The sequence below is a fragment of the Aristolochia californica genome, unplaced genomic scaffold (assembly GCF_029961685.1).
Source record: "Aristolochia californica isolate CCGP_79_NKW_82.1479 unplaced genomic scaffold, dmAriCali1.0.hap1 SCAF_8, whole genome shotgun sequence".
Lineage (NCBI taxonomy): Eukaryota > Viridiplantae > Streptophyta > Magnoliopsida > Piperales > Aristolochiaceae > Aristolochia > Aristolochia californica.
Genome location: NW_027182279.1, coordinates 39,636,565 through 39,650,921, shown reverse-complemented (window position 1 = coordinate 39,650,921; position 14,357 = coordinate 39,636,565). Strand labels below are relative to the sequence as shown.

Here is a 14,357-nt window from a genome sequence, read left to right as displayed (position 1 = left end):
ATCTTATTTAAACAAATATGACCTCCATGTTACATCGAGCTGACTCAAAGAGATCCAAGGCCACAAGGATTGTCAGTGTTTCTTTTTTTTTGTCATAAAAATTTTATATTTAAATTTCAAAGGAAATAATTTTTATTTTAAATTACTAAAAAAAACCTTCCTATAGCCTAGAGTATCGTTTATAATTTGATGGTCCAAACTAGAGAATCGAACTCACGACCTCCAAAAACCCATTAATGTTAAATATTACTTCCTATAAAAAAAATTCTTATAATTACAATACTTTGCTCACTTGTTAATAGTAAAAATGAGATAATGATTAAATTCTCTTTTTTATTAACTATTTTTGGGAATAATAATGGTTAAATTCTCATTTTTTTTTTTTTTTGGAGGGTTGGAAAAGGGTCAGTTAGGGTCGGGTTTTTGAAAATTCAAAATCTATCCATGCAACCTCAACCTCGACTTGATCCCTCAACCTCAATTCATAAGAAATATCAAGAAAAATTAATAGACTAGAACGCATTTGAATGAGATGGTAAAGAATGATGGGGATGACAAAAAGGGTAAAGGCTCCACAAAACCAGATGAGGTTCCACAAACTGTGACATTAAGCATTTACGACAAAGTAATGAAGGTTATTTATATAAAAAACTCTTAATTGAAGGGGGGGTTGACACAGAAATTATAGCTGATGAGGGAGAACCGGTGGAGAGACATCATGAGGAGGAAGGCTTTGGCCATTATGGTAGAGGGTATCTGATTCATTTCTCATCTTCTCCTTCTTCGTCTTTGTGCAGAGTTCGATTTGTGTTAACCTATTTATATGTTTTTTAAATCTACATTTAAGTTAAACCTATTTGTTTAGAAACTCTAAAGACCCTGACCCTTATTGGGAGTGGCAATTAGCCAAACCGACTCACAAACAATTCGAGCTTGGTTTGAAAAAAAACTCAATTCAATTCAATTTTTATTTGAGCTTGATTCAAACTCAAATTAAGAATGAGGTTCGTTAAGTATAACAAACCAAACTCAAGATACTTTTTAAGTTCAGTTTGTTATAGTTACGATACTTTGCTCTCTTTTGAAATTACAAGTCTTGGATTATGTGAATGGGTTTCACTAATGTAGCCTTTGTGGTTTTTAGATGATTACACACTTAAATATGAGATTCATTAAAATTTAAGAATTGTAAAATACTCTTTAAATTATTAAATTTTTACTTCATTAGTTCTTTATGAATCGAAAACCGACCCAAGTTATACATAGTTCGGGCACATATTATTGACCTAATTTTATTAATAAACGGTTTTGTTTCGGTTTGACGGAATGATCTGATGAGTTTTGGTTTAATTGATTGAAAATACAAAAAAAAAAGATTAAAATGGTCTAGTTCAATATAATTAAAAAAGGCTTAACACTTTGATCTTTATTTTCTAGTACTTAAAAAACTTATTCCTTGTTATTTTTTTTATAATAACATATATTTTATTAGAATTTTCATGTAAACTTATTTTTTTATATTTTATATGGGTTAACTCGAACCCGGTTGAAACCATTCAATTTTATTTGTAAAATTGATTAAAAATTTTAAATTCACAAAATGCACTCACACTAAATACATAAATGATAAAAATAACTTTAATCGTTATTATTTCTAAAAATAGTTAATAAAAATGAGATAATGATTAAATTATATTTTTTCTTAACTATTTTTTTAAATAATAATAATTAAATTCTCATTTTTATTTTCCATGAGGTTCCAAATAGACCCAACTTGGTTATCTATAAGGAGGGTTGGATAAGGGTCGGTTACAACCAGGTTTTAGAAAACTCTAAATCTATCCCTACAACCTCAACTTCGACTCGATCCCTATAACTCTGTCCTATCTCTGTATCCTTGAGATAGCCTACTTCGACCGATCACACAGTCTAGCTTCAAAGTAATAAAAATATTAGATAATTAATTAATATAAAATATTTGTCAATATTAAAAATAAAGAACAATAAAAATTCAATTGAAGAAGTTTTTCTTTATAAAATTATAATTTAAAAAAATAATATGTTCGATTTTGGTAAATCTTCTCTCCACCCCTATATTAAAGTATATATTTTAATTTTATAAACATTTCAAAATTCAAAGGAAATAAACAGAAAATAGGAAGAAAAAAAAGTGGATGGAGAAAATTTAAAAATACTACGTTTCTCTTCCACCGAGTACCAATTACTTTGAAGGTCCGGCAATTTTGAAGAGAAACGTAGTAGGGACGTTGCGAGAATCGAACTCGCGACGTCTCGCTCTCAAAGCGAGAATCATACCTCTAGATCAAACGCCCTGTTTCGTTTAAGATTGAGTTAATATATACAAGTTGTTTATCCTTCTTGCCCGTCAGTGTTTTTCAGATTGTCGAGTCCCCTGTCCGGTCTCCGATCAACTACGAGAAGAGAATCGGAGCTGCCATATTTGTTGTAACCTTGTAACTTGATTTTCAAACCATTTACCAATTCTCTACGATGCCTGCTGATGGCTTGGAGGGTGACAAGCTGTGCTGTGAGTCTTACTCGATGACCATCTTCACAGGAAGCTTCTCCGATTCCCATCTCCTTACAAACTGTCAGCTGTTCTTCCCGAAACAGACTCAAATGCAATTTGGTAGCTGTTGATTTGTATCCCATTTTTTTTCTCAATCGGCATTTCGGAACTGCTCCGTTATTTCTCGGACAATGTTTGGAAATCTCGTTATCTGCTCTGTTTTCTATAAATTCAGAGAGAAAATCGAAGAGAAGAGGGGAAGAGAAAAACCAGTAGCGATGGCGTGTCTGCATCTGCATCTGAGTAATAATATTTATTGTAATAAACAATAAAAAAATATTAATTACTTAAAAGCCCCTCTTGTAGTTTGGCGTTTTGTTTGTTTTGAGATTGCTAGACTAGAGGAGGGGCGGGGGCGTTGCGAGAATCGAACTCACGACCTCTTGCACCCAAAGCAAGAATCATACCACTAGACCAAACGCCCGTTGTGATGATTATTGCCTTTCGATAGTTATAGTTATTAAGAAGGTCTTGGATTATGTGGATGGGTTTGACTAATGTAGCCTTTGTGGTTTTTAGATGATTATACTTAAATATGAGATTCACTACAATTTAAGAATTGTAAAATACCCTTTAAATTTTTACTTCATTAGGTCTTTATGAATTGAAAACCGACCCAAGTTATACATAGTTCGGGCGCATTTTATTGACCTAATTTTATTAATAAACGATTTGGTTTCGGTTTGATGGAGTGATCCGGTGAGTTTTAGTTTAATTGATTGAAAAAAAAGGATTAAAATGGTCTAGTTTAATTGATCTTTATTTTCTAGTACTTAAAAAAATTTATCCCTTATTATTTTTTTATAATAACATATATTTTATTAGAATTTTCTTGTATATTTATTTTTTATTATTTTATATGGGTTAACTCGAACCCGATTGAAACATGAAGGGATTGGGTTCACCTCTAAATGTTACACCTATTTAATAAATGGGTAGGATTGCATAATAGATTTAAGTTAGGTCGACCTATTGCCATTAACTATTTTTTGAAATAATAATGGTCAAATTCTCATTATTTTATTTTCCATGACGTTCCAAACAAACCCTTACGGTTACAATGGAATTAGGCCTAAAAAATCAACCCAACTAAGTTATATATAGGGAGGGTTGGATAAGGGTCATTAAGGGTTAGGTTTTTGTAAACTCGAAATCTATCTCTGCAACCTCAACCATGATCCCTATAACTTTGCCCTATCTATGTATCCTTGAGATAGCCTGCTTCGACCTATCACATTATTTTTTATAAATAATAATGGTCAAATTCTTATTATTTTCTTTTTCATAAGGTTCCAAACAAACTCTTAGGGTTACAATGGAATTACGCCTAAAAAATCAACCCAACTAAGTTATATATAGGGAGGGTTGGATAAGGGTCATTTAGGTTATCTTACACTATATTTGAAATTGTATATTTATCGAGACACATGAAAATTCGAATCAGATTGGGATTAATTGGTCCGATAGTCGGACTTAAGGCAAGTCTAAAATGGCCTGGTCTAAAATAGCAGGGTCGAGTCCCTAAACCCTAAACCCTAGATGGCCTTAGCAAAAAACAGAAAGGTCGAATCCTTCCATACGATTTGACTCACCTAGTTCAAAATCTTATCCGATTCATCCAAGTCATGAATTGACTAGTGACTAAAAAACTATGCTTTTAATTTTGGAATTTATTATATTACACAATTTTTTTAAAAAATAATAATATAAGTATCAACTTTTAAACTTAATTATACAAATACCCAACTTTGATCAGTCAATTGCACGTGTCAATCAAATGTCACATGTAAGCTTACGTGGTGCCATATTTCACACTACATTAGCATCCGAAGAGTCTTACACCATGTCACATGCCATATCATTGGTAAGCCACATCATCTTCCATGTAGGGTGACACATCATTGACCTCCACATCATTTTATGTTTTTCTCCAATTTTCTTTTCATGATTGATTTAGGTTATTTTTCATTAATTTTTAGTTTTAGAATATCTTACACATTTCATTTCATTACCTTCACTTTAATATAATAAAAAATATAAATTTTGATTATTATTATTTATTTCAAAAATATTTTTAATGTAAATAATACTTTATTTTACTTAATACCTTCATGTAATTATTTTACTTTAAGATATTATCAATTTAATACGATATTTAGTAAAAATAATTTAGTCTTAAAATTTTTATTTGTTGGTACAAAAATTCTACCTTCTTTTTAATAATAAAAAACATAAAATTCTTATATTAATTAATTAAAAAAATTATTCTTACCTATTTAACACATTTTATTGTCGATATAAAATATTTTTAATTGAAAATTTTATTTTAGAGTTTAAAAATCTAATTTATCAGTAAATTTTTTATTACCTTATATTTAAAAATATTTTATAATAATAAATTTTAACTAAAAATTATTTAAATCTTTAAAATATTTAGTTTTTTAGAAAATAAATATTTAATTTTTAAAAATATTTAAATTATTTTAAAAATATTAAAAATATTAAAAATATTTAAAAAATTATATATTAATTAATTTTTTTAATATTTAACTTCCTATGGTGTAGGACTCTTCGGGTGATTACGTTGCGTGATGACATGGCACCATGTAAGCGCTTAAGTGTCACTTTTAACCGTACAATTAAGTTCAAGAGTTAGTTATTTGTACAATTAAATTCAAAAGTCTGTTACTTGTATTATTATTTTTAAAATTTTGGATAATATTACCAAAATTCCCTATAATTTTTAGCAGTCCTTTCGGAAATTTAGGGAATTTCTTCACTGCCCTTCTTCACTGTGCAAATTCTTCGGTCGCTGTTATAACTAAAATAACATCTCCACCGTCTTCTTCTCCCACCATAGTTTCCACTTACCTGCAAATCCGAGATTCGTCTTCCACCCTGAAACGAAGAACGAAGAGAATTAACCATGGACGTCTTCTTCATCATCTCCAACGACGAGCGATTCTCCATCGAAGTGGGGTACTTCGATACAGTCCTCGCCATTAAAGAGAAGATCCAGAGGTACAAAGGTCTCCCCGTCGCCTGCCAGACTCTCGTCTTCAACGGCCAAGTCATGTCCGACAAGCGCGACACCGAGTTCTATGAAGTCCTCCAGGGCTCCGAAATCCAACTCATCCTCAAACCCGAGTCCTCCAAACCATTCCAGAGCTCCGAGCAATCATCCCCCACCCTGCAGGTTCAAGTGAAGATACAGTCGTCGAAGCGGCAGTTCACGCTGATAATGGAGCCCGGGGACACCGTAGGCCGGTTGAAGGATCGAATTCAAGAAGCCGAGGGAATACCCACGAACAGGTTTTCTGTTTTTCTCGGAAACGTCGAGTTGCAGGATCAGAAACTCTCTTTGGGCGAATGTGGAGTATCGGAGCAGTCAGAGATCACGGTCGCGGGGAGGCCGTTGGGGCCGGGGACAACGAACGGTGCGGTTTCGAAGAAGGTGAAGATAATGGTGCAGCCGAAATGCGGGACAAAGAAGATTCCGGTGGAGGTGAGTCCGAACGATAAGGTGAGGGAGCTGAGGAAGGAGTTGCAGAGACTGCACCACCATCTTCACTTTCATCTTCCCCAGGATGGGTACTTCTTCATCTACAAACAGAACGTCATGGAGGAGGATCAGACCTTCCGTTGGCATGAGGTGCGGCAAGGGGATACGATCGAGATATTCAACGGAAGTGTAACCGGTGGATCGTGACTTCAATTCATTCATTTTCGATCGAAATTCTTTCCACTAATGAATTTTTTTGTTGACGTGTGAATAATAACTGAGAACAACAGCATTTTAACGAATTTAGTCATTCAATTTTTTTTCTTACTGATCAATCCTATAACTAGTCGCCATGAAATCAATCAAGCGTTTGACTTCTTCCACTCTTTTTTTTCCTGGATAGCAATAAAAACGATATTACTTAAAACCTATGAAGTACTTCCGTAAGGATTAAGTTTCAGATATCAAGATTAGAATTGTTTCAAAACTGATTCATGAAGGCCATTAGGTTCAGCCGCCATTGTTCAGAAGCACAGAAGCCTTTCAGAAGCAGCAGTTGTGTACTACCACTGTCAACTGAATCCATTGCCACACTACAGATTTTGTTCCAGAACTAGAACCCTGAAAAGCTCATCTCTTCCATGGGGCTGGTTAATACAACTGCTGCTGAACTTAAAACCTATGAAATACTTCTATAAAGCTTAAGTTTCAGATACCAAGCTTAGAATTGTTTCAAAACCGATTCATGAAGGCCATTAGGTTCAGCAGCTATTGTTCAAAAGCACAGAAGCCTTTCAGAAGCTGCAGTTATGTACTACCACTGTCAACTGAATCCATGCCCACACTACAGATTTTGTTCCAGAACTAGCACCCTGGAAAGCTATCTTCTTCCATGGAGCTGGTTAAGGTGCACATATATTCAACAGATTGGGGAATAGACAAACATTGAAAGAAGATGCATTGACACAAAGCAGTAATACATTGTATCATGAAATGGGGAATCCAATACAGACTACCCAATGTCTTTTTGTACACAGATTACAGCAAATAAAGGCTTTTTGGTAGGGATGAAAACATATACACAGTTTAAAATGATTAAATGAGGACCCATTGAACCCTAACTACATGGCATGAGCTAAATAATCAACTGTATCACTGTACACATATACTACATATAATTGGTAGGGTAGCAGTTCACCAGAAATTATCATCTAATCCTACTGAGCTAGGTGGAAATGAGCCCCTTTCCTCCTCTTCTTCCATCTCCAGCTCAGGTTCCGGAGACTCGAACTCTGCTGAATCGATGTCTGCAAGGTTCTTTAAATCAACCACTGAAAGCTCATTTAACATCCGGACCACCAAGTCTGCTGCCCCTAGCTCGTATATCGGATGCTTGCTTGCAACAGCTATACACTTCATTCGTGCATCATGAGCTGCCTCTACCGTGGAATTTGAGTTCCCGAACACAATACACCTTTCAGGTATAAAATTCAGTTGTTGTGATGCATAAATAAACATCTCTGGGTCAGGTTTGCCCCTATAAACATCTTCTGCTGCCACAATTATGTTAAAGAATCCTTCAAATCCAATCATGGATATGGCTGTTTCAAGGTTTTTCCTGGGCCTGGTGGAGACCAAAGCCATTGGAATTTTGTAGTTTATCAAAGTGGTTAAAAATTCTTGTGAACCAGATCTTACTCTATAGAATCCCCCTAACAAAGATTGGTAAATCTCCTCTTTTCGGTCAGCCATTCTTCGCAGCTGTGTCGGATCCCTTGACCAGCAAAGCACTTCAGAGATTGCTTGTTCGTTCTTCATTCCTTCGATCCTTCTCAAGATGAAGGTGGGGGGTGGGGATTTCCCTTCCTCTTGGGATAAGACCAACCAAGCTTGTTTTTCAAGATCAGGATTATCTTCAACAATTACTCCTTCCCATTCAAAAATTGCACCCAACCACCCACAACCCATTCGTTCTTGTCTGAGCAAAGGGTTGTGCAGCTTGGGATTATCAGCCTTGTTTGCCGGCGGCCAAGAACTGAATCTATTGAAACCAGTATCGACCAAGTAATTTAGGCCCCTGGGTATTTTATCTTCTTCACTAGAAGAAGGGGTTTCTTTTGTGATCTCCATGGCTAGAGCTCGGGTTACAGAAAGCATAAATTGATGAAATCGACTCCTGATTCTTGATGGAGCCAAGTAAACTTGACGGCCCATGAATTCATTTGCCAGGAACCGACAAGATCCGAGTTTTGGCCTTTGAATCCTGTCTCTGTAACAGGACAACTGGTATGACGGCCCATAGCTGAGAAGAGACGTGGCAACTGAATCTACCATTTTGCAGAATCCAATTGTCAATTACAAAATTTGCACACCCTTTCTTCTTAACAGAATTTTTTTGAGTTTGACCCAGTTACGTACAAATCTAAACAAGCAGTTGGATTGGCTCCACTCTCCCCCCTAATCCACAACTTGAAATACTCTTCTCTTAAACCTAGATTTCAAGAGAGAGCAATACCTGTTTCATATTCCTAGACAATCCCTCCGAGTAGAAAACAACACAAAGGAAAAGGAAAACAATTTCAACTTCAAGTCTTCAAATTTCCCAAAACAGAAACAGAAGCTCTAAAGCTCCCCTGCTTATCTCCAATTCCAAGACGAAAACTCTCACACACCTTTCCAAAGTATTCAGCAACCGCACCCAACCAAAAAAAGCACGAAAAAGCTCAACGAAAATTACCTTATACTGCTCCAATCCCTCCCCAAATTCCTTCCGCACAAAAAATCAGCAGACCCAGAAACTGTTTCCACGATCAGATGTGAAAAAACTGTGTGTCGGATTACGCAGGCAAACAGATAAGCGTGAGAAGATACATCTACATAAACTATTGGACGGAGAGAAGGAAGGAACCCGGAAAGATCGGCCCGCCGAAAGGGATCGGGCGGCCAAGAGAGAAGATACGTCGAGCACGTAACAGGCACAGAAGCCAACCGAGGACGCAAACGCCAGATTCTTCGGAAGGATCTTTCGTACGAGTTTGCGTTTTTGAGGTCGTCCCGCGGCCATTTTTCTGGACACAAGCGACTCTCAGGAGACGTGTCAAAGTTTGTGAAGGAGACTATGAAAATACGGATTTACCCTTGCTTATGTACAATGTACATGGTACAAACTTGTGAATGTTAGTCATAAAGGCTTATCAATTAATTTTTTCTTAATTTTTATTAAAATATTTCCATGCAATATTTGCTTAAAATCCTTTTTATGCTTTGCTCAAACTAAGTGTCAATATTGTTAAACTTAGATCAATAATCCACTTAAGTAACAATAGTTCAATTTAGTCGAATCAATTAATACCAATAATAAATTTTAAAAAATAAAAAATTTAAGTCGAGTCGCTCGACCCCTACTCTCCCGACTAAGAAGACGATGGAGGAGGTAAACAAATCTAGTTCGATTAATGGTTGAACAGGAAAAATTAGCTAGGTCTTTTATTTTTTAGGATTTTTATTTTTTTATATATTTAGGACTTGGAAAAGAAATTAGATTTAATTAAACTTGATTGAGGCATATCTCAATCTTAGAAGAGAATACATTTATTTCAATATTGTATATAAGTATTGCCTATTTCATATGTTCATTGAAACTATCATAACTATTTATTTATGGGTTCAAAGGGGTCTAATTATATAAATTTAATAAAGGTAATTTTATTTAATTTAAAATTTTATTTTTTTAAACAATGAGGGGATCATCGATCCAAATATCTCTATTTTGTCGTTCTTCTTGAGTTTTTACATAACAAGCCAAAGAAAGAGATTTTTGATATTTTAAGTCACGTATTATTATAATATTGAATCAAGGTCGTCCATTCATGTAGACCCCATGAAATGAAAGCCATGTATCTATCTCAATCTAATATGTGGCTCTAAAATTGTGAAGAGAAGAGAATAGTTGCAATTTATTATAATAATTCAAGAAAATAGACCATTTGGATAAAAAACGACAAAAAGAATTATTTTCTCTTTGACCAATATTTTATTATAAAAATTCTCTTTGACCAATGTTATTACGATAACATCGACATGGAAAATAATAAGAAATCTTTACTGAATGTTTATTGGGATATAAATTTCCAACCAGAGACACCAACAAAGCCTAAGAAATGAAACAAAAGTTGTATAAATATTTTTATTAAATTATAATAAAGAATTAATTACTTTATACCTCTAAAAAAATGATTTGTACACTTTATAGTAAAATTAGTACTTATTTGCCCTAATAATATGATCAAAATTATGTATATGCCTTAGTGTTTAATTTCTATAATTAATGATAATGAATCAATTGGACCCATAATATGTTGTTGGAATGTAAACAACAAATCAAGGGTGTTTAAGTTATTAATGATAAATATTAATTTAATCACATTAAAGTAAATGAAAAGTAATTAAACAAATTAAACAAATTAATTAAAATAATTAATTAATGTTACAAATACAAGTTCCATCCTTCAAAGTAAATAACATAAACATGAAATAAAACTTTTTTTTTTATCATTAGCCTATGCATTTCATTTACAGGGATTCGACTCGACGACTTCTGATCCCAAGTCGGATCGGGTAAGTTGGGTCGACTCACCCAATCCTCATACTGAGTCGCCTAGTAAATTTTTACTGGATGAACTATGACTCGCCTTGACTCCATTCCCGACCTGGTCAACTTCGTTACCTAGGGTGGGTCAGGTATTCGGGTCGATTCGCCCCCATGAATCGACCTGCTACCGGCAAAATCCGGGTCAACTCGCCCAAGTTGGGAAGCAACCCACCAAGTCCCCAAACCATGATTTCATTATATGCATGCTATTGGCTAACCATGAGATAATTCAACTACTAATCAAGAGTGAAAGTACAGTTGAGTAGTATCATTACCAGTCTCCTTTCCACTTGCTTGTCTTAATTCGCTCAAACAAGATAATGCTTTCCCATCGTCCGCTTCAAAAGAAATCTGACCAGAGTGCCATAGAAACTGATCCATGTTCAATGTCTGCTTTGGCTGGGAAAGAGCTCCAATTACTGGTTCAACACAGCAGCTGCTAAAGACTGCATTTGTCACCAGTCAGTCTCAGATAAAAAATGCAAATATGGATATATGTAAAGCATGAGCACAGAAGGAACCTCTCCCAGACTTATCAACTCCTTCCTGCTTTCCCTTCCTGCTGATTATGTTTCGCTGCTTGGCAAGATCTAAACCTCGCTTTTGATTCACCATAATAGACAGGAAAAGTTCCAGGAAACATGGTGAAGTTCCATCCAAGTCGAGAACCACCAATGACATAAGTTCCATCCAAGTCGAGAACCACCAATGACGTAAGTTCCATGAAGTCCTGCTTCCTGATCCATCAACTCCTTGTCTGCTTTCTGTATGTAATGGTGGATGTGTTTGTTTATCTTCTTGTGTCCTCTCCATGGATTCTGGATTGCTTTCACCAGGAAGGTGCTGCTGAGCCTCGGTTGGTTTCTGAGAATTTCTATCTCCTTCAACTCCATCTGCAGTTGCTTTGTCATTTCCATCAGATTTTGTTTCTCGGGATGTGCAGCAACAAAAGGAAAACCTTGTAGCAGCTTGATTAGCATTTGTCGCTTGTTATCTAGTCTAGTTCGTTATATGAATCATTTGCAAAGAACTAGGTCCGAGTCATGTGGACCAACTACTAGGTCCATCCATTTACAGGCTCAAGTCAGATTTCAACATCAAGCAATTCAAATCATATACAATGAACAGATAAACTATCTTATTCAGGCACTTTAATCACCAGAACGGAAAAAGAGAGAGTGGAAGAGATGCAGGAACAGGAGCATGATGGGTGATAGAAACAAATGTTACCCTGTTAGGAAGCTTACGTTTTCGAATTTCATCACCAGCTTTGCTCTCTCGAAAATTTGGGGCGCACATAACCATCAAGAGAACAAAGTTTTCGCTATTAGTCATAACACGAGCAAATTCAATATCTGAAAAGATGACATCTCCCAATGTTTGATTATGGTCAAAATATGCTACGCAAACTCCAAAGCAAAGGAATTTTTTTCTGTTTATGTTTCTAACAAATCTTATACATTTCTACAAATATGTTGTCTCCAAATAAATTATCAAAAATTCATTCTTAAATGATTAATGTCTTCATGTGTTCAACTGAGGTACTTTCTTTCATTCCAGCTGTGAACAATTTATTACTGCAGAGAGATAACAATACCTAAAGTAGGGCAAGACTGGATCACAGGTAAAGATAAACTCTGGGAAATATTTCATCAGGTCCAAAACTTTCTTTCAGTGCAAAAGCATTGTCATCCTCACGACCACCAGCATTTGCGTAACGCACATCAGTGACATCGACTTCGTAATGATTCCAATTTGTGGAATCTAAAATCCATGAACACAGGAAGTTTCAGTAAATTACAACCTTAGACTCTTGAGGAAGAAAGCATACTGAAATTTCCTTCTGGTTAATTTTTTTAGACCTAGTCATCAGATCACCAAAATGGGATATAGATGATCTTTTCAGCAAATTCTTCCAACCTGGTTATTTTCTGTCAAACGAATTCCTTGATGAGACAAAAGCAAACATTCCCAGATAGCTTCCTGAAAGAAAGTATCCACCTAAAGCTATCAGAGAGTCAGTTGATGCCCCTAAATCCACATTTAGACAATCCTAATTCTCATCTAGGAAAAGTAGAAATTGCCCAACAGAAGTTTAGGTAATATCAAGATTTACAATAAAATGAAACTTAACCACCTAAACAACCAATGGTGCTAAAAAAGATGAGAATATAGCCCACCCAATCTCCACACAAACTACTATCTGCCTCATCAAGCACCTCATAAACGTCTATGTAAAGTGAATTTCTATAGTTGATGGAGCATACTCAATCAAGTGTCAAAATGAAGAATAAATAGAAAAATCAAATCAAAGAAGCATGGAACAGTTGGGATCAGACACCCCAGGTAAATAAACGGAAGAAGTAAAAACCCATTAATCACCAGAAATGCTAGGTAGTATCCGCAGTTGCCCATGAAAAAAGGAGAAAAATTCACGAAGCAATTGAATGGTTTCCTTGTATAAGAAAAAGATTTAATTAAAATTACAATAGCCCATAAAGGAATTACATGAAACTTGCAACTTCCACATGGAAAGAAGAGCTTTTCTTCGACCAAAAGCAGGAGCATTACCGAAAGTTACAAACACCCAGAAAACAAATCACAGTGAACTTGAAAAATATGCAAGAAAGAGAGGAACCCAGAAGGGAATTCGTAAACACCTCGAGGAAGATAAAGAAATGGACTTCCACCTCCAGTTTTTCTCCGCCAACAGTGTTACCTCGATGAAATACGGTCGGAGGTCCTTGAAGATTTTCCGGATCTTGAAGAAGGTGAAGTTACGATAATCCCCATTATTGACCTTTCTCTTCCTGGTGGTTTGGGGCCGGAGGACGGAGGCACTGCCGCAGTCTCTGAGGTTTCTGAAGGTGGGGTTCCGGCTGCAGGTTCGATTCCGGGGTGGTTTATTTGGGTTGGTTTCTCGGCATGGTTCTCGGAGAGAGAGGGGGCTTCCTCCATGGGACCAGCCTGGAAGAACGGAGCAGTTTTCCTCCCTCCCTCGAACGGAGATCTACAGAAAAATCTACTCTTATTAAACTTTTTCAGACATTGAGTCAAGGTGTCAATTATTTTACAGTTTATTAAATTGGATAAAAAGTTAAAAATAATAAACTTTTTACTGGATAAGGTATTAAAGCAATTCTAGAAAAATAAGTATAGGTTGTTATATACTCAAAAATCGAATTTATCTGGTTATATATGAGGGCAATAAATCTCTATTCCTTCTATCCCTTTCTTTTCTGTATGATTGTGGCAGTGGACTTTGGTAAACCCTATTGTGTGATTCATTAACCAGTTTGTTTCATACACTTTCATCGACCCCATGTTAACTAGAGGTTGGTCCAATGTTCTTTCCGTTTCGAAAATAATGGGTTAACGTCTTTCATAGAAAACGTGGTACCGTTTCAGAAGACCACGTTCCCACGTCCATGGAGGTTTAAGACCCACGTCCTCCCATCGGCAGCTACAGAAGCCGATAAGCTTGATGGGAGTTTGGCTTATAAATAGAGGTTTGGTCCCCAATCTCGTTCACTCATACAAAACCTTCAAAGAAAGTGATCAGAGAGCGGGATTCGAACCCTTGTGCAAACACTGAATTTGGCGCGTATGTCTTA

General features: G+C 35.6%; 3 protein-coding genes and 2 non-coding genes across 6 annotated transcripts; 1 reads left to right on the top strand and 4 right to left on the bottom strand.

Annotated features, from left to right (window-relative positions):
• Positions 1 to 2,261: 2,261 nt before the first annotated feature.
• Positions 2,262 to 2,333, bottom strand: TRNAS-UGA (transfer RNA serine (anticodon UGA)). Its single transcript has one exon. It is a non-coding gene; the product is annotated as a tRNA-Ser (tRNA).
• Positions 2,334 to 2,942: 609 nt separating this feature from the next.
• TRNAP-UGG (transfer RNA proline (anticodon UGG)) lies at positions 2,943 to 3,014 on the bottom strand. The gene has a single exon. It is a non-coding gene; the product is annotated as a tRNA-Pro (tRNA).
• A 2,502-nt stretch (positions 3,015 to 5,516) lies between these two features.
• LOC137938121 (ubiquitin domain-containing protein 7SL RNA1-like) lies at positions 5,517 to 6,299 on the top strand. Its single transcript, XM_068783103.1, has one exon. The coding sequence runs from the start codon at positions 5,517 to 5,519 to the stop codon at positions 6,297 to 6,299; it is 783 nt and encodes a 260-aa protein (XP_068639204.1).
• An 831-nt stretch (positions 6,300 to 7,130) lies between these two features.
• On the bottom strand, positions 7,131 to 9,212 carry LOC137939261 (5-amino-6-(5-phospho-D-ribitylamino)uracil phosphatase, chloroplastic-like). Its single transcript, XM_068784494.1, has one exon. It carries the CDS (start codon positions 8,424 to 8,426, stop codon positions 7,287 to 7,289), a length of 1,140 nt encoding a protein of 379 aa, XP_068640595.1. The 5' UTR covers positions 8,427 to 9,212; the 3' UTR covers positions 7,131 to 7,286.
• A 1,388-nt stretch (positions 9,213 to 10,600) lies between these two features.
• Positions 10,601 to 13,731, bottom strand: LOC137939200 (uncharacterized). Of its 2 annotated transcripts, XM_068784424.1 has the most exons (6): positions 13,404 to 13,731; positions 12,664 to 12,726; positions 12,341 to 12,507; positions 11,991 to 12,098; positions 11,265 to 11,636; positions 10,601 to 11,189 (listed from the first exon to the last, which is right to left on the bottom strand). In XM_068784424.1, exons 4-6 carry the CDS (start codon positions 12,076 to 12,078, stop codon positions 10,984 to 10,986), a joined length of 666 nt encoding a protein of 221 aa, XP_068640525.1. In that variant the 5' UTR covers positions 12,079 to 12,098; positions 12,341 to 12,507; positions 12,664 to 12,726; positions 13,404 to 13,731; the 3' UTR covers positions 10,601 to 10,983. The 2 variants fall into 2 exon arrangements, 1 of the variants encoding a protein (XP_068640525.1); XR_011109928.1 differs by lacking the exon at positions 11,991 to 12,098 and having other exon boundaries at positions 10,601 to 11,636.
• Between the last annotated feature and the right edge of the window lie 626 nt (positions 13,732 to 14,357).